General features: G+C 41.2%; 1 protein-coding gene across 4 annotated transcripts in view; it reads right to left on the reverse strand.

Moving 5' to 3' along the window:
* Positions 1–27,217, reverse strand: part of cdh23 (cadherin-related 23) — a 156,389-nt gene that overhangs the window by 98,864 nt on the left and 30,308 nt on the right. For all 4 annotated transcript variants that reach the window (XM_047602291.1, XM_047602292.1, XM_047602290.1 and 1 more), the window contains exons 4-6: positions 16,446–16,588; positions 16,079–16,126; positions 15,615–15,707 (exon numbers count right to left, since the gene is read on the reverse strand). In XM_047602291.1, coding sequence (XP_047458247.1) covers positions 15,615–15,707; positions 16,079–16,126; positions 16,446–16,588 — 284 coding nt within the window. The remainder of the gene's footprint in view (positions 1–15,614; positions 15,708–16,078; positions 16,127–16,445; positions 16,589–27,217) is intronic.

Genomic DNA, 27,217 nt, shown 5'->3' on the forward strand with positions numbered 1-27,217 from the left:
AAAAGCCAGAGAGTGGTTTAGCTTACTGTGAAACTGTTTGAACTCTCAAACAAAACACGCTTATAATATACTGTGGTATAGTGTTTATACAGCCTATATAATGTGCATGTATGCAAAACTCAAGCTCACAGCACAGTGGCTTTAGGGCAGGTCAGGGTTCACAAATGTGCCAGTGGTGTCCAATGAGACCGTGAGAACTGTCTGTACACTCACATCCTGACAGTGAAGCTATTCAAATGGTCCGTGTGTGTAGAAGCCTAGCTTTTTACTTCACAGGCAGTAACCTGTAGCAAAGACACATCCTGGAAAAGGCGCCCTGATGCAACCATGGGGCAAAGGGAGCCCCCAGGCTTAAGGGAGGCAGCAACAACTTTAAATATGTCATAGCAATAACAGCCAGAAACCAGCGAGACAGCATTACTCGTAAAAAAAGATGTGTTTCCCGTTACAATTCCACTCATGGTAAATGTTGTGACAGGGGTTCCTTCTTAGCCCGTGATTTCCCAGTGGCACCGAGCAGCAGTATGTACCTGTGATACCCCTAATGGTCACTGTGTGTGGGGCCGAGGTGGAGGTAAGAAAGCCCTTCAATCTTAGCAGCCCTAGTGGGAGAGCCTAGGCGGTGGCAGCCAGCCCGAGTGTCGAGTGGTGTCAGTTTGAGCTACGAGACAGACGGCCTCTCTGACGACGTGAAATAGTGCCTGGCAGTGTTCAACTCTACTTCTAGGAATGAGGCATTCTTGGCAGACAGCTTGTTACAGAGTCTTTTTCTGCGAAACCAAGGAATGGGAGCTGTGCAAGCACCCACTATGCTCGCGCAACTCACTGAATTTGCAATGATAAGCCAGTTGTCCATACAGAGCACGTCTGAGCGGGAGTTGAATAGTATAGGTGTAAATTAAGATTGCACAAAATAAATTGTGTAGACTGCAGTTATAGCCGCCTGTTAGGGCAAAAAAAAAAAAAAATTTACATTTTCATTAAAAGCAGATGCTTGAGGGCGGATGAAATAATATCATACACCATTAATGAGGAAACTACTAACGATCATTATTCTCTTAAGTATGAATTTTCAACAGGCATGAATTACCAGACCTTCATAATTTTAGTCGGAACAAATTAAATATATAAGCATGTGGTCACTTCAATTTTACTAAAAAGGAATAACTTTAAAAAAATGTCTATTTAAACCAACCTGGGTATGATACTATATAATGATGCTTATGCTTTGTGTGCCTCTAAACTGGAAAAATCAAAGAGTGCATGTGTGGCTTCTTTTCTTTTGGCTTTTATGCATTTTTAAAGGTAATCTGATCTATCTAGCTGTTATACATCACACTAACGCCTCATAAAGCATCACCGAACAACAAGTGATGTGTACAACATTCATTCAGGACCAGGATTTAGGAAAGTTTCCGACGGACGTGATGCATCAATAAATAAAGGAAAAGGTGATTTCAGAGATGACCAAAATCAAGTCCGATTGTCCTAGATGCTCTACCATTTTTGGAACGACAGCGCTGGTTGAATACATGTCTCTGACGCACAAATCAGCCATCTTCCTTTTTCTAACAGCAGTTAGCCTTCCACTGACAATTCATTTGACCTCCTGCACCCAATGAATTTCTGTTAAACTGGTCAAGAAGACATAATACAATACATGCAGTTTTGTGGAGCCGGTCTTCGAGTGCGCCACGAGAAACTGATGGCAACAAATGTCTCATATTATAACCTCCTTTCATTCCATCTTGCTCTTGCACCTCTTTCCTCTCTGTACACTCTGTGGCCTGGCTGAGTGATTTTCTGGAGAAGCACTCAGCCGAACAAAATGATTCCACACCAGCAGACAGCGAGAGGAGACACATTTGAGAGGTAAGGACACCCTGTGAATATATGTCACTGTAATGTACTCATTTCATGATGTGTTCCCGAACTTTCAACATTCGCTCATTAGCTTTAGGAGTTCATGCTAAGAGCAGCCTTTTTGTCACATACTCATATATATATCTTTGCTATCTCATTAGTTAATAATGCATTTGATGGTAAGATTCAGGTATATCTGATGGTTAAGAGGTAAAGGCGCGGGTGCGGGACCTAGACACGTCTGCAGCCAATGGAGGGTCCTCATGAGCAGTACAAGGACGTGCATGTTTGTATGTATGGACTCGTCCGTCTATCTGTTAAGCAAATAAACAAATAACATCTTTATCTCCGATCAGTCTTCTTCCGAAAGTGCCTAATCCCAACCTCTCTGTCAGAGCTCATGGCTGACTGCCTCCAAAGTGCCGGAGCTGTTTGTTTAAATGTAAAGGTAATCAGGCCCAGCATGCCGCAGGGATCCACACAGCCAGAGAGAGACAGATGGGGTTGATCCCGGGGGAAGGGTACAAGGACAGGCCACATCAGCAAGATCTGCACACTCCCTCTACCTGTTATGGGAGCTTATCCATATCAATTAAGTATAATAAAAGTGTATTTTCAGATAATCCTTGAAGACGACCTGTAGCTATGTTTTAACAGTTGATGCTGCAGCCTCTTCCCTCACACCTTTTCTCTGACCTTGGAGTTTGCCAAAGTGTAAATGTCTGAAGGCACAATGACGTGGATGTTTCAAAGGCTGAGACTGGCACTCTTAGGAAAGCAGTGTCCAAAACATTCAGGGAGCAGCTAGTAGCTAGTTAATGACTGGTTATATCAGCAGCCACTGGCTACCGTCAATCCCATCAGTAACATTGTGACATGCATATCATTTCCATCTTTTCTCCCACATGCCTTGACCTCCAGTATTGAGTTAGTTATTAGTAATTGAGTGTCATCGTCATAAGTGGGGATGGCTAAAGAGAAGCGTTGTGGACAATACAGTTGATGGAAACACATCATCACAAAAGTGGTGTCTGTAGCATAGACGGTACATAAACGATGGACAAACACGAGATCAGAAAAATTATGTGAAAGTATATTTCGTTCCACGCAAACTCACTCAAATCCCACCAACTTCTCTCATGAAACACTCAGTTAATTTAGGATCTAATTTGATAAATCTGCACTGATCAATGTGCTGCTGGTGTTTTGGAAAATAATTCCATCTTAAACTAGATTTAAGGGTTTAAAGAGAGGTCTGGAGGCACAACTGGCTTGATTGAGAATGGAAAAAAAGAACAGAAATAAAACTAAAATGACGAATATTTAAAATGGACGTCCACAAATGACGTCACTGCAGCTACGTCTATGGTCTGTACTCAGAGAAGAAGCAAAAATAACATCATCTCTTCATGTCATTTAATAGATCAATAAAATACATCCATCAAATTTAGTTTTTTTTTTCCAAAATTAGTTTTGGAAATTAAGCAGTGCAAAGGTTTGTAGATAGCCCTTATTTCATTGTGTAAATATTAAATCAACGTTTGATATCTCCTGCTGCTATGCATGTTTATTTCAGTGTGTGGAGTTTCTTTGTAACCAGCATGTCTTTGAGTTGAATTCTTATTTATCCCCTATGTCAATTTTCAGGAAGTATTTAAAAATGAATGACCTGCCACACAAAATATTTATATTCTCTCTTCTCAACCTTCAGCTTTCCAACTAAAGTTTAACATAAACCTGAGGTGTGAAAGTGTATCTTCTCAGATGTACAACGCATTTATTCATCTTAACTGCAGGAGGTTGGCTTAGCAGGCCTTTACTTGAACCAGGCTAATTACTTCTGTCTGTACTATTGGTGTTTGATCCACTCCTGTTTGTAGCTCAATACTTCCTGGAACCATGTGAAAATAAAAGCATTGTGTCCTTCAAGTAGACAGAAACCCTTAATTTCTTTACAGGACTTTTACTTTGAGAGATCTGCTGCCACGTGAGAATAAAGGAAACCAGAGCACATTTATTACTGAGACATTAACACACAAACACAGTGACTGAAAAACACCATTGTAAAACAATACATCAGATGAGAACATCTAAGAATGATTATGAGGCTGAATATCTCAAATGTGTTGCACATTACACAGCACACATGAAAATAAGCTTTTACCGAGCATGTAGTTAATAAGTTACACTGAAAAGTCACATTGACATAAATCAATGGTAAATAACTTCCTGATGGATGATAGGTAAATTATAACAGCCTGTTTTTCCTCCTAAAGAATATCTTGTTCTCATACATAATTTTCCCCGCTCTTCTCCACTTCATCGCTTTTTTAAGAAGACATTTTTTTTTTTTAAATAGAATTAAATGCAAATTAGAGTAAGGCTGATTATCATATAAACGGCTGTTGCCTAGGGGGGCAAGACACTGGCTTTATTTATTTATTTTGTAGCACTTTTTCACAGTTTCCCAAAAAACTTTAATCAGCCCACACTTTCTATTAAAGGCGTAGGGGAATTGGGGGCTGGGTGGAGAGTGGCATGTACTCCTGTGTATTTGGGATATATATTTGCGTTCTGTTTTTGTGTTTACGGAGTTATGTGGAGAGCAGTCATTAAAGTTATGTATACTGGCGCTGTACATTTGTTCAATTAGCCGGGCGCTGCGTGCTCTCGTTGTTGCATATTCTTTATCTTTTATTATTGCAGTGAAGGCAATCACCTGTAAACGTGCACAGCTGGATCAACATCACAAAGCTCCATAATCCAGTACTGAGCAGTAATTTTACACAGTGTTGCAGAGGCTTTTCGTGGCAGCTGGATTGTGTTCGCAGTCACTCAGCAGTACGAGTGATCTGATTTGAATTTGCTGCGAGAGGAACACAGTTTGGGCAATTAGCCGGAACGAACGTGGACGGGAGAGATGAAGTGAAGAAGGAGGAAGAGATTTAGACAAAGGCATACAAAGTAGAGAATAACCCAAAATTAAAAAAGAGCTATGTTTGATGTTTAGACTTGGATGACGGGTTGATTATCTTTTTTTTTCGAATCCATTACAGGGGGTGTCGCGCTTGAAACAAGTCAGTGATGCTAAAGAATCCGCTGGGAGCCTGCTGAAAATGTGACTTATGGTGATAATTTAAGCTGTGACAGTTTTTTTTACATGTTATATTTCTGTTCTTTGACATGGACAGTCATTGAATATGTCTTTTCTTACAATCTAAACTACAATCTCTTAAACCACTTCAGTTTATAGATCTAAAATGTCCTCTTGTTTGTTAAGATTCTGTTCGGGGAACACGGTGTGACAGCCAGATCGTGTCAGGATCGTGGTTAATTTGGTGAAATAAGTGAACTCATCTGTGTTTACACTCTGTTTGATCCTTTGTGATGTTTTTTTTATTTTTTTTTCAATCACTATTACTCTGCTTGTGGGAGTTGATGGCATCTCCACAACAAAAAAACATCCAACAAGTCTGACTGTGTGGGCTATATCGTACATTAGACCTTTTATTTTTATTCAGTGGCCTTTTCTAATCTTGTGTCTGTATTGCTTTTTTATATGACTCCCAAGTTTGTATGCAACTATTTAATTTTTGTGTTTTCATGTAAAGAAAGTGACTTGGCTTCACTGAGCTATCTACGGCACATCCCCACGTAATACAGCCAAGTGTTTTGGTAAGTGATACATGACATGTCAAAGAAACTGTGATGCCGTCTCACCTCAACAACCACACATGAGATTCAGTGCACTCTGTGCTTTTCAATACATTCCCTGTGCTTCTACCCCCACAGCTTTTCTCTGCTATCTCCTTGTATCCCCGTGCTCACTTATTTTCAAGCCTTTTGTGTGTTTTCACTTCACTGTGAACTCCGTACCCCTGAATCTCTCCATTCTGTAGTCTGGACCTATAGGTACACCGCAGTCTATATCAACATCCCTTTCTATCTGTAGCCTCGGGCACGGGGTATCACAAGGGCAGAATGGGCTCTTCTTCCATGAGTCTTAATGTCTCAGGTGTCTTTCTGCACACACACACTCACGCAGACACAAACAGGAATGTACACACTTCCCTTCCCATGCATAATTCACAGGTTTCAAGCAAATGCAGAGACGTCTGACTACATATAACCAGGTTACCTTTCTTCTGCACTATGACCCCAGGTACCCTTTAATTTCCAATGCATTATTCCAGGACTTGAAGAATGCCAGTGGTTAACTCCCAGAAGGAAGGTGTGTGTGTGGTTAAACTCATCACTCTCTTGACTTTCAGCAGGGACCACACAACCCAAGTATTAAACGGCCTCCACCTGCTACTTTACAATAGTGTGTTTACAAGAGTGTGTATTGCTATGTAAGATTTTTTTTTTTTCAGTTGCTCTGAAAGAAAAACGGGGAGGCACACAGATCCAGCTCGTACAAATTATAAGCACTTAAAATAAAAATGTCTAATTTTGGTCTCTACATCTGTTCCCCTACGCTGCCCCTCCAGGAAACATTGGGTTTTAGCAACACAGTGACTGTTTACCAGCCACCCGTTCTGGTCAGAGAGTCATAACATTACCTCACCTATAAACTATGACACTCAGAAAAACATGTCAACAAAAGAAAATGTACTGCTCTGGCACTAAACCATATTCCTCCATTACATGTTCCTACTCTGTAAAATTTCTCCGAGTAAATTACAAATTTTCATTTTAATGCCAAAAGCAAACACTAAAAACTAAAATCTCCTTTATAGCTAACTATAGTGAGCTATATTATCTGTAAAAGTTAAACATGAAACAAAAGTCAAATATAACTAAAGCTGCACATTATAATATGAGAAGATTTAGCATAATAAAATTCTAACATTGGTACCACCACAGGCTACTGTATGTCTTCTACTGCAGAGGTATGCTGATATGCAAGCATCTCATTCTATTCCAGCCTGTCGTCTATTCTGTGATCAACTGCGTGCATAGCAGAGAATAGAACAGAAGTGAAATGAGCTGAACAAAAATGTAAAAAGTCACACAGATGAAGACAAACAGATCTTAACAGACTGGGAGCCAGCAACAGAGAAACCTCTGCACGACTGGGGCTCCGTTTGCAATCACTTCATGTAGCTCTGCAGCAGAGAAGAGTGGGACAGGGTGATAAGAGGGCAAAGAAAAGTGCTGCATGTAGGAAGAAGATGGACATGAATAAGACAATCGTACCCTGACTTTATTATGACAAAATGTAACGGAGGATTTCACGGCGCAGGCTGCATATCGCACGACGATAGCACGTTAAACAGACAGACATAAACGGAATCATTCGGTGGCAATAGCTACTTCCCACAACAGAGCACATACTTCAACCTGTTATTTCCAGCGTTTCATTCCCCTCTCATCTCCCTCTTTATCTCAATTAGAAGAAAGTAATTTTGTCAAATTAAATTATATCTCGACACCAGTTACAAAGTGCTCAACTGGAGCAGTGTCTGTGTCTCCATCCCCTTTGCTCCTGCATAATAGCATTTTATTAATTCATTTGTAAGGACTATTGTATTGGCAGTAGCTCTGTCTCACACTTGTCTTATAAGGTACATTATCATTGCAATCCATGAGCTGCTGAAATCTCTCTCTAAGGCAGTGTCTCTATATCTCTGCCCCACTTGTGCTCCTTCCTTTTCTTCTCTCGCCTTTTAACCTACCTTTTCTATAAGCTGGGTCCTGACAGGGCATCGAGGGAAGAGAAGGAAAAAAGGGGGAACAGAGCGGTCGAGTGCACAACTCAATTATACATCAAAGCACTTATACTGGGGACACCACAGAAAGGAGAGCTAAGAAGGAGGTGGAGGACAAAAAGAGTTTCACTAGGATGAAGAGGAACCTTGGGGACTGTTGCTGGTGTCGGTGTACGGGACGGGGAAAATAAACTTTGCTTACTAACCGCTTGAAAAAGTCAGATACAGGTGAGTCCAGATTCACTTCCCTTCTCACATAGAAAAGTCACATTAAAGTTGAGGCACATGTCCGATGAAACTGCACATCTAGACCCTTCCAAAGATGCTACTTGCTTGTTTGGGTAACAAAATGAATTTTAATACACATAAAATGAATCACAGGTGCAACAGAGCACTACATCACAGGTGTTTGCCACATATCTGAACATACTAAAGTTAATCATGTTGTGACGTTGTGAAGAGCATCTAACTTCTGCACTACACTCATATTTCTTGGCTGAATGAAACACAAAGTTCCCTCACCATGTGCTGAATATCAAAATAAAGAGCAGAACTCGAGCAAAGGCGACATTACATTCCCCCAAAAACGAAGAATGTATTTAATTTTCATTGAAAATTTAAAAAAAATGTGGTGAGAGGTGCCAGTGCAGGTCATCTAAATAAAAGAAGGCCACTGTATACGGGGATAAAACTATGACATTGATTCCTGCAAAACACTTTAAATTTAAAGTCAAAGACTACTCTACAACTATTATTGTTGAGTCTCCAGTGAATCTTCACTACACAATTATGAGAACATATCCCCAACGTCAGCATTTTAATGTGAACTTCATCATTTATTTATGATTTCATAAATGATTACATCAAGTAATGGAAGACCTGGAATACCTCACACAAGGGTGTGAGATATGCTACTTATAATGACCAAGCTATGATCTTAAAAGTAAAGATAGTGAAATTATCTTGAAAACCGCTGAAGGCTTTTAGTATTAAGAGAAAAGGCTGTTTCTATTAAAGTCAAATCAGGAAAAAAGAAATGGAAGAACACAACAAGTCAAAGATCTTCAACTCACCAAAGAATATATTTCATAGACTTAATTAAAGAAAGTTAATAAAAAAGATTACAAAAAACAACAATTACTAAAAACCTGAACTATTATTAGAAACTGTATGAAAGAGGAGACGCTACCACATATATTTTTGCACATTACTCACTGTTCATTAAAACCAACCCAATGTATTAAATCACTGCCAATTCAGTCCTTTATTTTCTCGCTTATAATCTCTACTTTCTTTACTGCTGGATCTAATATCTGAAATAATGTATCGAAAAGATTTGTTTTTGGTATTTACATGTTGTCATTATTTTCTGTTCATCTCACAGTATATTGTAAAATAACAAAATGTGTAATAAATTGTCTTTTTAGTAAGGGTAAATGTAATGGGCCTAGCACATAAATGTAAATTGAATTGCTGTTAAAATCCAGAGAGTGAATGTTTTCACAGATTCAATGTTCATAAGTGACAAAACAAGCCTCCTCCTTCAAAAGACTTTTGATGGGCATGTATTTGACTATTCAGAGAAATAAATGTGGTTTATTTCTGAGGAAAATTAGACTTAGAATATTAGAATACCTGTCCTGCGTGTCCTCAGCTGGTGGGGGAAGAAGTCTGGTTTGCTCTAAGTGAGAAAACGCCTGACAAGATGACGCTAGACGTATCTGACTGACTAGAATGACAACCTGAAAATGATGCAGTTATTTGAAAAAGAGGGGCTGCAAATCGGAGCTTAAACATCTGTTTGTCACATTAATTAGTTTGAGTGTGTGTTGTTAGTATGGCGGGCATGTACATACAGTAAAGCATGCAACATAGCTCCGTTAAACCTTGGATCTGGGGTGTGAATTAAAGAGTAGAAACAGCGACAAAATATTGTATATTAAGATTAGCTGTGTTTTGTTTCCTTTCATCAGCATTATTTGTATGTGTTTTCTCAACGTATATGGTTAAAAACATTAGCCCTAGTCCTCTGCACATTTATTTTACTACCAATTACTAACAGGGGATGGAGGGAAATGTAGATAGAAACAATACATCTTTTCCTATTCATGTTCCTTCTATATTCCTCCATAATGCATCATTTTTCTTTACAGCCTCTCTCCTCCTCAGCCTCTCAGCTGTGGAAGTGACAGCCAAAACAGATTTGAGCAAATTGGAAAGGCTATAAAGCTCTATTAAGGAAAATCTAGGCACGGTCGGAGAAACAGTGAGGGGGAAAAAAAAACCAATGTGGAATGGGGAGGGAGGGAGGGAGGGAGGGGAGAGGATGGGGGGGGGGGGGTGCATATTGAGAGATCGCACAGGAGAAGACAGAGGGAAAGAATTGTTGAGGAATTTGCATAATGCCAAATGGAGCCCTGGTGAGGTTGGAGGCATGACTTGTAGCTGAACAAATATTTTCCACACATTAGTTTCTTCCCTCCTTCCGCAGAGCATTGTCCTCATAACCATGTTATCATATATGCCGCGAAAGCCCATGAGAGCGAGCACTCCTCTTTATCTATCTATATATCTATCTATCTATCCATCTCCCACCATCGCCTTAACGCTTGCTCTGGGGCTTTCACGATCTGGATTCCGTGAAGTGTCTTGAGACGCTTTTGATTATTGCAGCTTAAATAAAAGTAAACAAATAAACATTAAATTATCCACAACAATATAACGTCAAGCTGCTGCAAAATATGACACGATGTATAACTGCTCTCTATGTTAGCAAAACCGTGTCAGAATTCACATTTCTGGCAAGTGTGTAGTGGTGTGGGTGGAGGGTGAAAGGCACACAAGAAGTGGAAGGGGAGGATGGAAGGTGGAGTGTGAAAAACCTTGAAAGGAAGGGAGAGAACGACAGTGATTATCAAGAGTGAGGTGAATCAAACTTTAATGGCTTTTGGGAGTGCTAGCCGTTCACTCTCCCCTCCTTCAACGCTGCCCCTCACTTTTTTTCCTTCTGTGCTCCCACCTTACTTCCCTTACTTTTTTCTCTTTCCCCCCCGTCCTCTCTATAAATGCGGTTTCCGACGGTCACTCACAAACGCGGGCCTTCCTCTTTCTGACAGACAAATCTCCACCCATCTCGGCGTGGCACGCAAATCAAGGTGCTCTTCATGCTCAGCGGGATAAAGTAAATGACAGAAAGATAAAGAGAGGAAGAGGAAGTGATTTACCTTCACGAGTGGCAGCGTACGTGACGCCCAGGCAGTGTTTGTTGCATTAACCCCTGGACTGGAAAGGATGCATGGAGAAATTGTTGTAGAGGTCCAACAATCTCTCTGACAACTCACTTAAGCAGCTATTTTGCCCTAAAAGGCTTAGTGAAATCTAACAATGAACCATCAGTCATGGAAGGAATAAATGCACTTATTCTTGAGCAGGCAACTATCCAAATATGAACTCATGCTTGCAGTGAATATCTGGAGATAACGCCCCATTCCCCTACATACATAAGCACTCACACACAAACACACAAAGCCCGCCACTGTAATGCAGAAACTCAAATAAGGGAACTCTTTCCGCATGAAATGTGAGAACAAACATCTGGCAAAACATCCTGGGTCTGTGGATAAATTGGCCATATGTATTCGAGCCATTTAAAAAATGCAGTTGGTATGAGTTAGATTAGTTTGTAGAGGATGGTCATGTGCTATGTTCTAATCAGCGCTGTCAGACATAATCGTACAGCAGATGGAGAAAAATCGGAAATAAATAAATAAAGTGATTTTCAACAGAACTTCTAACAGTTTCTTTTTAACCGCAGTCATAATTGTATGATTCAATACAACGAGCTTTTCATGTCACACCAAAAACGGGAAGGAAATGGATGCAAACTTTTAATAACACATAACTAAATATATGTTTTTTTAGAAACCTTTGCACAGAATTAGATCCGTAAGCACTAAATCTGTGTAGTAGAAAGTTATAAACGGTGCCTGAGGTGAGCAGAATATTGACTGCTCCCCTTAACCTTCTCACTTGATCCATTTTTTTTTTCCTCTTTCTCCCCAAATCCCTACATCCCTCCCTATGGGGCTCAGGGTCTTAGTGTCAGGCAGAATTCTCTTTGAGGCCTTTTGCCTGTCAACCAGCAAACATTCAGCTCAGTAACCACTAGATTCAATTACACTATAGGGGTATAGACCATGAGAGGTGCAACTGAAATAATTATGGGCTAAATCCAGCTTCTCAGAGGGAGTGTGGGTTTGAGTGTTCGCGCAGAAAGTATTTGTTGACCTGTGTGCAATGTTTGCGCAGGATAACTGTGTAGAAGTTAAGTCACAAATATTTTATGAGCGTAATTTCAACACAAATGTATTCCACTACAAATAGGACTTTCTTTTCTAAGTTCCCAGACAACCTTGCAAATGCAAAGACATTAGTCATCTACAGTGCACTGTAGGTGCTGCTTTAAAGCTGATTTTTTTTTTTTTTTTTTTTGTAACCTCGTAAACAAATTACCTTTAGATGCTGTAAGATACAGGGCAGAAGGCGATAAGATTAGGGATTGTATTTCAGCTTTTAGAAGTGAACAAAGGCAAAGAAGAAAGGAATATAACAGATTCATCTATGTTCTACCTGACAGCGACAGAGGGCACATCAAATAACAGGTGCCTCTGTTTCGCTGCCAGAGCCCACATCAAGCACTAAACAGCTCATTCACAGGCATAATAGGAGCTCTCAAACACCCTCTGCCAATATTATCTAAAATAGGAGTGCATTTGTGTGTGTGTGTGTTTGTGTGTTTAGTGCATGAAACACTGTCATACTGTTCAACTCAGAATTGTTTGGAGGAAGTAGAAGCCAAAAGTTGGAGGATGAAATGATGCTGGACTGAATTCTCATCTGCAAAACTGTTATCGTAGTGGCTTTGATAAATCTAACACATGGACTAATTGTGGCAACTCAGACAAGAAACTGTGCTTTTACTAAAATGCACCGTCTATAAAAACAAAAGAGGTACAGAAAGTTTTGTGTATTAGACCAGAATGGAGGAATTTGCTTTCTTTAAATGTTTGACTTTCACCCAAGGGGTTTCCATCCTGTGCAGCCGTCTTCTGTAACATCGGCCGTAGTTCATCAGAGCTTACTCTAGGTTAGAGAGGAACATTGAGATATGGCTGATAGAAAATAGAGGCTGAGGAGGGATTTGCTCACCTGCCTGACATACCTGAGAGACAGAAAACAGATAAAGTTTGGGTATCTATCACTTGGAGGCTCTTGCCTGTCTGCCTGTTTGCCAATAAATTGAATCCGTCTATGTGCCGCATTACAACGCCGGTCTGAAGTCAGCTATACAATCTTGTGTGCATCATTACTGTGTTATCGAAGGTAGGATTCCACCGCAGTGCGTATCTACTATGGGGAGAGATGAATGAGAGTATTGGCAAGAGGATGAAAAGGAGGTGGTATTTGAAGTGTTACAAGTGGAGGAGCTCCACTAAAAAAAAAAACTTTAACACCAATTGACCTTGCTAAGGTTATTAGGAAGTAAGTATGGACAAACTATCCATTCATGAGATCTTTGTTATGAAGATGTATTTGAGACAAGGCAGAGAAAGAGGAGCAGAAGAAGACTATAAGAGAACATGAATGTATGTTTCTGGTCTGGAGCAGCTTATGGAAACACAGGAGATGGCACACGCTGGGCACAGTTAGACAAGTTGTTAGCGTTGGTGTTTGATATTATCACAGTGCCACTGACAGAGAGACCAGCTCCCAGTGGGGGAGCATGAGGGTCAGACGGCTGGGTGGAAGTTGTATGCGACCGACGAAGCGAGGGGGTGTTTCTTCTCACAGTTGTTCAGGCAGCAGCTCCGTACTCACAGATGCACACTTGGCACAACAGTTTGTCGGTGGAGGGCTCGCTTTAAAGAGGGCTACCTATTGTGCTGAAGGAATGTGAAAAAAATCCTTCGCAGTATGTCGCACCTTCACTCTATCATCTCATCCAATAACGCATTTGGGCTGCGGCCCATCTGCCGTTCTATCAAAACATTATTTCTGGTGATAGTTGCCGCTCTTTGTAGCCTATGCTGCCGGCCGCCTGAGTGTGTGGATGCTGTAAATCTGGCCAGCTCATTAGCACTGACAGAGGGAATGCTAGCAGCCCACCTGCTCCCCTTCACCCTCTTTATGGCTCTACAAATTAAAACGACATTTACACACACTCTCCCCCAGCTCTCCCTGCTGCACTGCTCACCTTGCCATTCACATTGCTTCATCTGTTCAGTGCTGTTTAGGCCTGCCTCCTACTTTTGTTTCGACAACCTTTAAGCACCTTGTTTACTTTTGGCCTCTGTCGTTCTGGTCTGTGCTCTGCGTCCCTCTCCTTCTATTAAATCTCATCATTTGAATTTTTTTGTCTATCCACGCTACACCTACACCTGCACATCCATCATCCTTTCCCATCATCTTCCCTGTGTGGTAAAGTTCGACATCGCTATCTGGCAGCGCTCATGGCACTTTAACCCCGAGCCACTGTGGCATGTCCAGTGAGTGACAGCATGATGAAGTGGTGTTGCTCCATGTTTGCTTTGCCCGCTAGAGGTCAGCTAGAGTCGCAGAGGTAATGAGACTATAAAAATGCAGAGAATGGAAGCTGTGAGATAAAGTGAAGAAAAGGGAAGAGGAACAGGAGACTGGGTACAATGAGAAAAACCTGACCCAGTTCCCAAAACTGGCACGGGCTTTAAGTGGAAGAGGAGGAAGGCTTAAAAAAAAGAGTTCTGTGTGTATCGATTTGACTGTGTGCTGGATTGTTATCGCGAAACATAGAAATATGAGTTTGCTGTGTCTTATTCATCAAACAAGGAACAAAAAAACTTATTCACTGGGATCATATTCGTCACATTAGTCTCATACTGTGCTCACAAGGTGTGCATGTTTACTTTTGACTAAGTTATGGCTCAGTGTTGCAGCCTCGAGGTTATTTGAAATGTGGAGAAATGCTGGTGAATTAATACAAGGATGTGGGTAACGGTTTCAGGATTCTGATATATCACCACATCCTATAGCCTCAACTAAAATGTCTCAAATTATATAATCTCTAGGACGGCAGAAATGACATAAGCAGTATTTCAGTGAGTGATGCAATGGAACTAACAATATGTGAGTGACTGAGGGCCAAATACAGCCCTGTTAAATGGTTTCTCGAGGCTAAACTGAAGCCTTTTGTTTGCAGAGCTTGGAAAGTCTTCATGCGGACTTTAAGTGAGTCCCACACAACTGAGCGGTGGTTGCAATGGCCTGAGAGAATCTTCCCTGGTGGGTGATCTAAACAGCCTTGTCTAAACAGTCCTTATTTCTTCCATTTATTTGCCTGACTTTATGGATTGAGGAGAGAAAAAGCCAGTGGCTTTGAAGATTTGGTGAAGACTCAGAAAGGGGTATGTGCTCAATATAAACACAACAAGACATGCGGATGTGTGTGTGTGTGTGTGTGACTGAGTGAGTGAGTGAGTGAGTGTGCATTTCAGCCCCTGTTTGAAGTCCTACACTCCACTCCAGCAATTACTTCATATCAAGGATTAGATGAGGGAGAGGGCATAGAGGAGACACAAAGATGGAAAGAAGTAAGAGCTGAGAAGGGAGGTATCACAGAGAGGCGAGAGAAACTGAGAGGAGAATAGAGATTGAGGTCTCCAGTGCGGAGAGCGTTTTTCTTCCCTGTAACAGATGACATGCACACTCTCTAAACATGAGCTGGAAGAAGACTCCTCAAATCGCAGGAAACTCATAGGAGCAGGAAAACACAGCCATTTTCAGCACGGATAGTCAGTGATCACCATAAATCTGATGTGAGCATTCTTTGTTGCCCAGTGTACTTTGTAGTGGCTATTTCTGAGGAAAAATTCTTTGGATGCACTGAGAGGTTTCCTTGTTCAGAAACATGAAATTATATCAGTTTATAAAAGTTGTCTGCAGATGAAGGTTTTAATGTTTATTTTACCTCGGATTCAATATGTTAATAAGTCCTTTCATCCTTACCTCTGGGATATGGACAGTGTACGGCTGCCCATGGAAGTTTGGAGCGTTATCGTTCACGTCTCCAATCTGGATGTTTACTGTGTCTTTGACCACCTGAGGGAGGAAACACCTTGGTTAAACAGTTCCAAAACCACCCACACACATCTCCAGACTGGAAGATGAAGTCGGCGAAAGTGTGGATCGGGGCGCACAAAGCCAAGATTCAGAGTAAAGGAAAAACAGGACAAATGTGTGATAGATTAAAGCAGCTCGAGCGTCAGTATGTTTCAGTGAGTAAATTGCATTGAGCAAGACAGGTGTCATGTGAGAAGCTGAGAAAAAATAAGGGTGAGAATGGAAGTGAGAAACTGAAAAGGAGACAAATTGCGAGGCCGGTGTGTGACATGTGGTCAGGTTATATCCAGGATGTCAGATTGTGAAGGGATGTGTCATAACTATGATCACAGTGCAAAACTCTCTCTTACCTCCTGAATGTCACTCACGAAGAATTCGACCTGCATCTCCGACTTGGTCTGGGCGTGAGAGGGAGACAGAGAGAGGCATCAACACAAACTTCAAAGTAAATAACAGGAAAAAGGAGTTGCTTCTATTTTTAGATACGTAAAAAAAAAAGGTCACTGTATTAGCACTTTTAATAAAGGCTTTTTAATCATCACCTTCTTCTTAGTTTGCCACAAACTTTACGGTGTTGCAGTGAAGTGCCAATCAGAACTGATAATTTACGCTACATCCGCTATTTTTCAAGATTGCCTTTTCCTGGATCTAATGTACCTGTTATGTAATGTGTAGTAATGTGTGAGTGTGTGTGCATAGGTTCGTTTGCATTCTTACCTCACGGTCGAGTTGCTGCCGTAGCCACACAATTCCAGTGTCTCTGTTCACAGAAAAATACCTCATGGCCTCTTCTCCTGTGACCCCGTATATGAGGGGTTCCCCTTCGGGATCAGTTGCCTTCAGCTGAGCGACGGATGAACCTGCCAGTCGGAGAGTCAAAGGTCAGACTGTGTAATATGACCTTTCACCAACATTATGTGCGCGGACACTTAAATTAAAAGCTTTCTATAGATTTTCCGATATTCCAAGGAGTCACAGCAACGAGCTGCATGGAATTATTTATCACTTAATCAGTTAAATGCATACAAACAGGAACTTTATACCATCTTTACCGTCTATACCATATATGCACTTGCCAGTTCATTAGGCACACTAGTGAAAACAAATGCTTTCTAATATAATACTCCTGTAATACATTTTAGATTTATGACGATCATTTTGGAGGATGTAGTCTGTGTTGCTGTTAAAATGCACTGAATTAAAAACTTAAGTGTTTCTATTGTTTTGCCTAGTCCACTGACAAAAGTGAGGTTGATACAACACAAAACAATTTAATAGTACTACAAACCACCAGCTTCCATAATGAAAGAAATAATCAGCGGCTGAATAACCAACGTTCATAAAGATTTTGTGCCAGACTGTTTCATTAAAATGCATTTGTTTTCACTAGTCTACGTAATGATCTTTCTGCTGACTGTAACCTGTATATCAGAATCTGGATCCACATAGACAAAATGTTGTTTTGTAGGTATTGTTACTGACAGTTTGTCACTCCCTGGAAAGTCATTTAAAATGTTGACGAGTCATCTGCACTATGGAGCGTTTCCTAGATTCGCTTCCAATGAAACTATTCCACGTCCATCCCTCCCCTGGTGTCAATTCTTCATCACCAGCACTCTGTCTCTCGCTTCCTATTTTCACAAGTACCGCATAAATATGGTGAATAAAATAGCACCATGTCGCCTGTTTCATGGGAACTTACAGCACACACACAACAGATGCTGTAGTACGCGCAAGGGTATGAGCGGAGGTTTTTTAGCTGGAGCTGTAGCGGTTTACCAACTTAATTCATCACAGACAATAGAGTCCAGACAAGCAGGCTAATCAAAGCCAGAGGTGGCGTAGACATCAGGCTGGCTAATCCACCACGCTGAACAGATGTGTCAAGAAGGACAAGGCTGAGGTTAAGAGTGCTACTAATGACAACATCAAGGCCCGTGACCAGGCGGGGCAACGCTCATTACTAGCCAGTGTAAAACTGCTTGAGCAGGTTTTAATGGCCTGAACTCGAGGGTATACTGTTATCAGTGACTCACATATGGACCCACATGGTTTGGAATACATATACAGTGTAATATAGTGTGGTATATATTTATTTTTTCTTTTTAAACTTGCAATAATTCTCAGACCTTGACACTTGGTTGTGGAGTCACTCAAGGCCTTCTTGCAGTCAGCTACGTATTATTCATCGATTCCACAAACAAAGAAAGATTGCACACTGGTAGAGACACTGCCAGATGCTAAATTGAAGTTTTGAAGACAATGAAAAACATCCAGCGTGCTAACAAATTACGTCACATACACCAGAATCAATGGAATCCAAAAATCTAGGGTTTAAAATTTGGGTTTAAGTCTTGGAGATTAAATAAACTGATCACATGCTGCATGTATACATACTGTACACTTATCCCACTACTCTTCCTGCGGGTACTTCGTCAGACAATAGATGCAAAGCCGAACTCAATCAACCGTGTCACTCATGCACCAAACTGCTTAACACAGCGACCAATTAGGCTTCACAATCACACACCCCTCTCGTTTTATTAATACGCCCCATTTTCCTATGAAAGGGTGGGAAAAATGACTAATTAATATAACGATTTATGAACCCTTCCCATTGCAGTCTAATGAGATTTATGCAAATTCAGCTGCTTTCAATATGAGTTATAATTTGGTTGAAGACGGTGCAAATTAAGCATTTTACCTCATAGTCATCAATAATAACCATTTTTTTTTCTCTCCTCCTTTCGGCCTTTCCGCTGTGAAGGAATTGTCTTCGCGACGTGGGCAGACGTACACTCGAGTGAAGGATGACAAATGGGCATTTGAGACTAAGACTATGTATGAGAGCTGCAGTCTTGTGGAAGATTAACTCCTGCTCTTGAAAAGAAAGGCAAACTATACCAACCTATTAAGCATATGGATTAGATTCTCTGATTGCTCAGACTAAGAGCAAGAGCCGACTGTGATGTGGGGAGTTCTCATGTATGCTATGTGCTAAAGTACGTTGCATATTAAGGATCTTGTAAATGCGTATGTTAATTTGCTCTTAGTAATCAGTGGTTAGACTTGGTCACGTTAACAGATGAACCTTTCTGAATGTGGTTCACAGTTGGAAGTAATAAGCTTAGGCTGAAAAGAGAATTGAGGGGGTAGGGGAATGTGTGAAGGTAAAAGTAGGATATGTTTTGGGTTCATTTGTAAATGTACACTTTAGTATTTGAATAAAGATAAGGGCACAGGTTTTGAGGTTCAAGGTTTGAGTTGAGTTGTGCACAGCTGTACACCAACTGCATACCAACAGCATACCTCGCAAGCATAGTAATATTGCATGTGTGTGTACATGTGTGCACGCGCGTTGTGTACGTCTGTGTGTGTAGGTATCCTTCTAATGCTTATCTGTAACACTGTGGCACCAAGCCCTTTCCCCTGACAAATGATGCTATTTAGCAGCAAGTGATGCCAGTATTACTGTTATGAATGATACAGTGCACATTAACATTACCCCTCCCCTTCGCCTCCACTCTGCAACACTGCACCCACGACAAGAGCGATGGGCTGGAGGAAGCATCTCTCTACTTCACCTTTCTCTCTCCCTCTCCTATTGTCCTCTGAACCTCTTCCTTCTACAGCAAGTTTCCACTTTTGCTTCTATGTTCAGACAGTTAAGCTGAAAAACGACATTAGAGCGGCGGTGAAGCGAGACGAGCACGCAAACACACCTGTGGACTGATCTGGAGATGCAATGTTCGTTCCCCTTTGAGTGCGATTGAGGCAAATGCAGATTGTAAATTTGGTTTTATCAAAATGTTTGAAGTTTGAAGATTATTAAGTGGAAACATCTTCAAGAGGAATGTATATATTTGTAGACCGGGGGAATAAAACAACCAAGACAACTCTTCAGGTCAGGATTCAGCTGTCCACTCACATCTGAAGGATAAAGAACAGTTCTTTTAAGGTCAATGACATACACATTTTATCCAGAGAAGACAGAGTGTTTGAAAGAGGAGGAAAGGAATCCATCTATGTCAAGCTGGAAAACCCCTCTCTGAAAAGGGGAGGTGGACGGAAATATATTCCGCCATCAATCTTCAACGGAGTCTTCACATCTGTCCCACTGGTGAAGGAAAACAAGATCCAAACAGTTTTCTTCAATTACAGATAAATATCTAGTGGTTAACAGAGTCTCGACACGCGAGTTTCTGGTGGTTACCACCCACGGATGTTCCTATTTAAACCTCAACTCCGCGTCAGTCTTTTAGAAATGAAGTAGCTACTCGGATGATGGATAAACATCTTCAAAAAACAGTTGCCCTTGTTTCAGCTTCACTACATCTCAGTCGAACAAAATGTAGACAATGACAAGAGGTAAGAGGAAGTGGAGAAAGACTTAATAGCCTGCACGCACCATACCTGCATGTTTTACTCAGGCCAACCTTTTAGGAAAGGCATAGGGGGCCAGTGGGAGGGAGTTAAATCAGCTGGTGGAGGACATCAATCCCTGCCGGATCAATAGGAGTCGCGTGTGTTAGAAGAGGACTAGCCTCTGCCCTGCCCCGGGGCCTCAGGCTCCAGAAAGAAAAGAGGCTGCAGGCCAAAGCCCTGTTTATTATGTTGGTGACATCTGCAGACCTCTCGTTCATCTGAGTTCTGATTCACTGGGACAGGCACTGTCAGCACTGCAATTTCAGGCATGCTATGAATTATGGCTTTGAATTTTATGGAGCACGGAGGCTTAATGGGTATATGGGCAATGTTCGGCTGTCTACCACAGCAAAAGGAAAGATGAAGCCACCTCAGAACAAAGTTGAGACTGACTGCGGGCGGCTGGGTGGAGAGAATCTTGATCTCTACTTGCTTTGTATAAATACTTGATGGATCGTCTTAAGGCACGGCCGGTGAGACTCAGGGCTGAAGTCATGCAATCGGTAGGCTGATGAGTCAGTCCGATGCCACTCATGTTACTTCACTGTCTATCCGCTGACAAAGAGAGCCTTCAAAAACATCAGCAAAGACGAGCTGAAGCCACGCAGCCTCACATCAATCACACCCATCAAAAATTCACACAAGCAAAGAGTGTCTTTAGTTCATTTGGTTCACGGTGTTTTTTTTTAAGCTCCGAAGTGGAGCATTTATCACTTTATGGATTACTGTGTGAAGAAAAATTGAACATGTTACTCTGTGTAGAGAAGCACTAATGGAAAGCCTTCGCATCTGTCACATAGATGAGTTGTGATTATGAGAGTATGACTCTTTAAGCTACACTGCGGTATAGTTTTCAGCATTAGAGCCATCAGGTCTGGGATAACAGGCACGGTGTTAAAGAGAGATCACACAAAAGCGGTCCTGCTAATTGACTGCATGCCGTTATAACTAAATGGGTTTGTTTCTCGCACAGCTGGATTAAAGCAAGTGAGTGTATGCTGTCATCTGTTTTGCGGCACACTCGTGCAGGAAACCCACTTTATTTTTGTTCGAATGAGAGACAGGAATATACGGCTGCTATTTTATCACCTGCAGAGTTCACAGCTTAAAACGATAACATATGACAACTACATTTAATTTAAACACTCAAGGTCAGCGTGGCCTTAATTTGGCAGTTCGGCGGTAGAGTGAAGATAAAGTTCATGCCGCATATTAGTAGTGCTCATACAAAACGCCAAAATTTGTCGCTGCCATAGATGTGTGCAACCCGAACTCTTCCAGTCAATCAGACTCATATGAAGCATTTTTCATATGAAGAGTAATTTATGAGCCAGAATCCATTTCAGTCATTGTTTCAGCCTCATCTTTTTAAGAGACCTCTTGGGGGCACACGCATTAGCTTACACCCTCGCCGCCGGTCAAACACACAGTAAATTAATCTTTCTCCCATTCCTTTAGAAATAAGATGGAAATGAGATGAAATCGACTCATCTCCGCTTCCCCTGCCCACAGTGCTGTGTGCAGTGTTAATGTCTACCGACTCAGGTTGCTACTGGGAAGCCAGTTGGATGTGGAAATAAACTAAGAAGATATACCTGGAATGACAATAGTGGGGCGGCCACAAACTGAGTGCTTGAACCTCCATTTCCATACAAAGAGGGACGTATTTGTTCTGGGGGGCATCTTTAATGGCAGAGAAGAGGATGCATGCAGAAAGCTTATATTCCTGTAGGCTGAAGATCTCCATGGACACTGACAGTTAAGCCTTTTCTCCAGGGAGGTCAATTAGAAAGCCAACAATAAAAAAAAAAAATTAAAAAAAATGGAAAAAGAAAAGGCTCAATGATTATGTCTGCAAGCCCTCGTGTGTCAAACAAATGCAACCCATTTGTAAACTGACACAACTGCTGTAGATTGTTTCTTTTATTAAGTTCTGGGCACTAATTACAACTGGAGTTCTTTAAAGGCGATTGAAAAATCATTACTATCTAATTTGAAACATGACATTAACCTTCTCATCTAACTTTTTTCTATTTTTCACTGCCCCTTTCCTCCCTTTTGTGTGTGTGTGTGTTTATGTGTGCACACACGTCTCTGTGACATCAATAACCGTGATGGGGAGGAGAGCCGAAGACAAATAGTGCCTGGGGTCTGGCTTTAAGTGACTCCTGTGTTTCAACAACACACACCACGAGAGTCCTTGGGAGGCCGTGTATTAATCCAACAGATTTATGACTAAATCTGTCACGGATGGGAAGAGAACCCCCTCTGCCTTTCCTTTAGCCATTCTTGAGAGAAATACACACCTCCCAAACTACACACATCACTTAAGTTAACAGACTGTACTGTATACACCCGAAACATAACATACACATTTTTTATTAGGCATGAAAAGCACTGACACATAGATACGCACACGTACTCCTTTCTTGGAGTTGATGATGATATTTTAATAAGCTTTAATAACCCTTTGTTACTGTAAGTGTGAGTGACTGCACACGTGCATGACTGTCCACAATAGATGACTCTTAAGATATGCTCAGAAAACAGGAGATCCAAACATAATTATACTAGCATATACTGATCAGCCACAAGATTAAAACCACTGACCACAAGAGAAGTGAATAACATTGACCATCTTGTGACAACGCAGTGTTCTGCTGGGAAACGTTTAGACCTGGTATTCATGTGGATGTTGCTTAGACATGCACCAGGTGCCCCGACCCCAGAGCAATGAACACTCCTTGATGGCAGCAGCCATCCCCAGCAGGATGCAACCTGACACAGACACACACAAACAGTTTAGACAACAACTCAAAAAACATGAACAAGGTGCACAAGGTGTTGACCTGGCCTCCCAGTTCACTAGATGCCAAACTGATTAAGTATCTGTGGGATGATCCACAGAGGCCCCTCCCCTCAACCCAGCACAAGGGAGATCTACACAATATTAGGATGTTATGCCTGATGGGTGTATTTTTACATTTCAAACCTCAACTCTTACTTTTCAGATTGGAAACTGGTAATTTACTACATTTTATAATTAATTAGTATAATTAATTACACTAAGAGCTTATTTGGTTCTGTTTTTGCTGTTCAGATACGAACCATTCATTGCATCACAGGATGAGAGCAATTCAGCTCCGTCTAAAGCGAAATGAAAAGAACAATGCGTATGATTGCGCGTCCAGTCCAGGATTGGTTTTCTAATGCGGCCAAACGGTGAAATGACGAAAACGCCGAGTGACAACTCTGTGACTAACCATTCACATAGCGAAAGTTGGAGGACAGTGAAGGACATTAGTGGACAGTCATCCCACGCGTTGGTGAAGAGAGGCAGAACTGTCACTGCAAATTCACACGCGGCGCCGTTCACCCTCCGATCGCACAGGAAAGCTCTTTGCTCGCGCTATTTTCTTTCCCATCTCGTCAGAGGCTCCACTCCCTCTCCCTTTCGTTTTTGTCATCCCCTCGTCACGCTTCGTCCCGCTTGTGGAGGCCAGACAGAGGGACGCAGGCAGGGCTGATAGGAGTGGACAGGTGGCGTTGTGCTGCTGAGGCTTCTGGAGTGACGGCTGAGCCAGTCTGGCCTGTCGTTGTCACAAAAGCAAACGCCCCAAACACACACACATCCACCCTAAACTGCACCACCCCTGCCAACATGCCAAAATGTCTATCAACAATGGCACTTTGTGACGCCTGCCCAGTCCTCTCCTTTTCTCTCTGTCTTCACGTCTTGCTCTTTTCTATCTAGTTTTCTGCTCACCTCGGTTTTTCATCGCGCTCTTATTCTGTTATTGGCCTCTCTCTTTTCTCCCCTGCACTCCCCCCCTCTCCCACACTGGCCCCCCGCTGACCTCACCAGGGCTGACTATTACCTGAGACTGAGCTAAATCATGGTCAGGTAATGGAACATGCCACCTTCATTGTGACGCCACACACACATAAACACATTCACACTAAGACAAAAGCGTCTCTCTTCTGACCTTTTCCCTTTTCTCTCCCGTTTACATGTTTATCATTTGGCCCCCGTGTTACTGAAATATAGGGTGGCTGTTGTTTCTGTCAGGCCCTGCGGATGTGGACGTGGATGTTGGCAAATGGCAGGAGCTGGGGTCAAGAATGAGGCTGTGGCAACCCAGATTCTACCTACAATTCACTGTCACTGCAACGGAGAGTATTGCCGCAGAAGAAAGGGTCTCAGTTTATAACAAATACAGCAATAATGAATACTGGAAAATTAGAGAATTCACATTGGTTTCCTGGTTTCGTATAGGGTGGGGAATTACCGACAAAAAGGGGCCCAGATCTGAAAAGCACAGGGGAAATTTTATGGTGACTATGCCCTTATAATTTTATTATGCAATGTTTATTGGCTACTATTTATTTATTTATTTCAGGACGTCTTCTTAAGAGCAACAAACTATATCAGCCCTTAATGGTCCATCAGTGGTTTCAGACCCTCTTCTTGGCTAGAATTAAAATAGATGCAGCTGACTAAAAAGCTCTCAAAACGTCTGCGCTGAAACTCATAAAAATGTTAGCCACTTTCCCAAAGCCCCTTGAGTACATACAGTACAATTTAACTTTTAAAAATAATACCAGTGCAGTCAATCGAAGAATGTGTGTATGCCAGAGAGAAGACACACAGATTTAGATGCCTCAATATTTTATTCATCTTTTCCTGATGCTGCCTAACATTAACAATAGCTGATAAAAGGCAGACACAGTTACCATTAATGGCTCCAAACGTTAATGTTATGTTAATCTATAGTAACTGTGAGAATGTTATAAGTATATTTTGCAGGACCCCACCAAAACTAAAATCATACCACATTATTTATAACCAAAGATTCTCATTATCAGTAGCAGTAGTTTGAGAAACATGGACATCTGATAACTACATATTACAATTTTGTTAAGGTCAACTAATAACTTTAGGTCAACTTAACATTTATAAAACAATTTAAAGACAGTTAAGATGATATTAAGGCATTTTTTTCATTGGTTATGTGGTCATTCTTTTCCAGAAAGACTTCTTCCCTCGTGTTTGATGAAAAAGGCACAAGATAAAATGTTTTCAATAAAACCGAAAGCAATACTAATATAAAAAGGCATCCACTTCCATCCTTATCAACTGATAGTAGACTGAGAGTAGCATGATATGAACCATTATCATGATCATTGTCAGTCAGTTTTGTTTTTCCTAAACAATTCTTCTTTTTATCCTAATATAGTTTAACTACGTAGTAAACTGATAAAAACTCTCTCTTTTTGTTCCTTCTATCAGCCTATTTGTGTGGCTTCTGTACAATTTCATTTTATTTGGTGTTTTCTATATTCTACATTTTAATTTGTAAGAAATCTTTACCATTTTATTTCATTTGAAAGCAGGGCTGTTGTTGCATTTATTTGTTACAAATGCATATGATGTACTATTTCTTATCAACCATCCAACTATCCAAGAGTAATGATGTATGAACACTTTAGAGTTTATAGTGATCTTTTATTCCCTATCTGCAACCTCACTCTGTGCATACAAATAAGTCAGAATAACTTTTTTTTTTGAAGCAGCTTCAAATAAATGTTTGGTGATTTAGTGTTGGCCAATAATCCATCCCACGAGTGGCCATCTGTGATTTGCTGCAAAAATGCTGATTTTAGTTGAACTCACAAAAACACCAAAAACAAACAATTGGTGGAATAAATTTTTTGACTCGACAGCCGATTCATACACAGCAGATGTTTCCAGTTAACACCATGAAGGAGCAACGCACACAACAGCAAATGGTTGACACCATCTGAGAAGTCAACATTGACACTGATTTACCATGTTCAGAGTTGCCACAGGTGTAACAGCAAGCCTGGTACACCACGTCTACCCACCTGGGAATATAATACTATGGTTCTGTTGGAGCTTTGTGTCGTTTTCCCCTCCCTGTGTCGTTCAACACTTGACAGCTGCAGCTGTTACAAACCAAAGTCGTATATTAGAGAGAGTCTGGCCAATTAGGAAATGGACCAACTGATGCTGTTTGGTTCTGAGCTGGTCATGTGATACATCTAACCAATATTCACCCATAGAGAAGTGGCAATAACGGAGGATAAAGTTGGATTAAAAGTTAAAATATGCCACAGTGCAAAGCCTGAAGCCCCAGAACAGGATCAGGAAAACACGGGGGAAACTCCACCATTTCCCCAGTGAACAAAAACGGAGAAAGCAGAAGATTAAAAAGAAGAACTGGATGTCAACTGATTTTTCCCTATTATGTGAGGTAAATGTCAATATCAACAAACCTTGATCTCACCCAACACTGCTTTACAAAGGAATGAAGTTAATCAAGGCTTATGCTTGGTTAAAAAATATCAACTACCGTCATGTATACTGTGAAACCCATGTGCATGTAATTTAATTGACAAAGCATTTTAAAGGCTCATTTAAGATATTTACAGTAAGTAGACGCTGGGATATTTAAGTTAGGTCCTTTCACGTTGGCAATAACATTTATAGGCTCGTTAATGGTGAAAATAAGAGATTTATTTCAACATAGCACATACACCCCACAGGGTTACACTGTAGCATCTTCCCTCTGATGTATCTAACATGGCGCCCATGATTTGAGTTGGCCAGACTCTCTCTAACATACGGCTCTTTTGCAAGCTGTTAGCAACCTTAGCTAGATAGCTAAAATGTCAGTAATGCAGATACTTGCTTTGCAGTCTTAAGGGATAATACCATTGAAGAATGAAATAAATACAGACTCCACAGAGTCCACAATGTTAGCACAGACTGGAGTTGAAAACCAAATAATATTAAATGAGAAGCAACGTTAAGCTGATGAGAAAGTATACTGGACTTGCCATTGACATTGATGTACACTAATACACTACACTTATAATAGGAGATGGAAGCTTGATGATGTCCACTGGATCCATGTGGTTTCCTCACCAGTGCATATGGTGTAACAGTTGTAAAAATGCAGTGTGCTTCAGAGGTTACAGTCACATGTCAGATCCTGGTCAGGTCCAGTTAAGCTCAGCACACCTGACTTACTGGTCAAGCC

This window comes from Mugil cephalus, chromosome 13, assembly GCF_022458985.1.
Source record: "Mugil cephalus isolate CIBA_MC_2020 chromosome 13, CIBA_Mcephalus_1.1, whole genome shotgun sequence".
Classification (NCBI taxonomy): domain Eukaryota; kingdom Metazoa; phylum Chordata; class Actinopteri; order Mugiliformes; family Mugilidae; genus Mugil; species Mugil cephalus.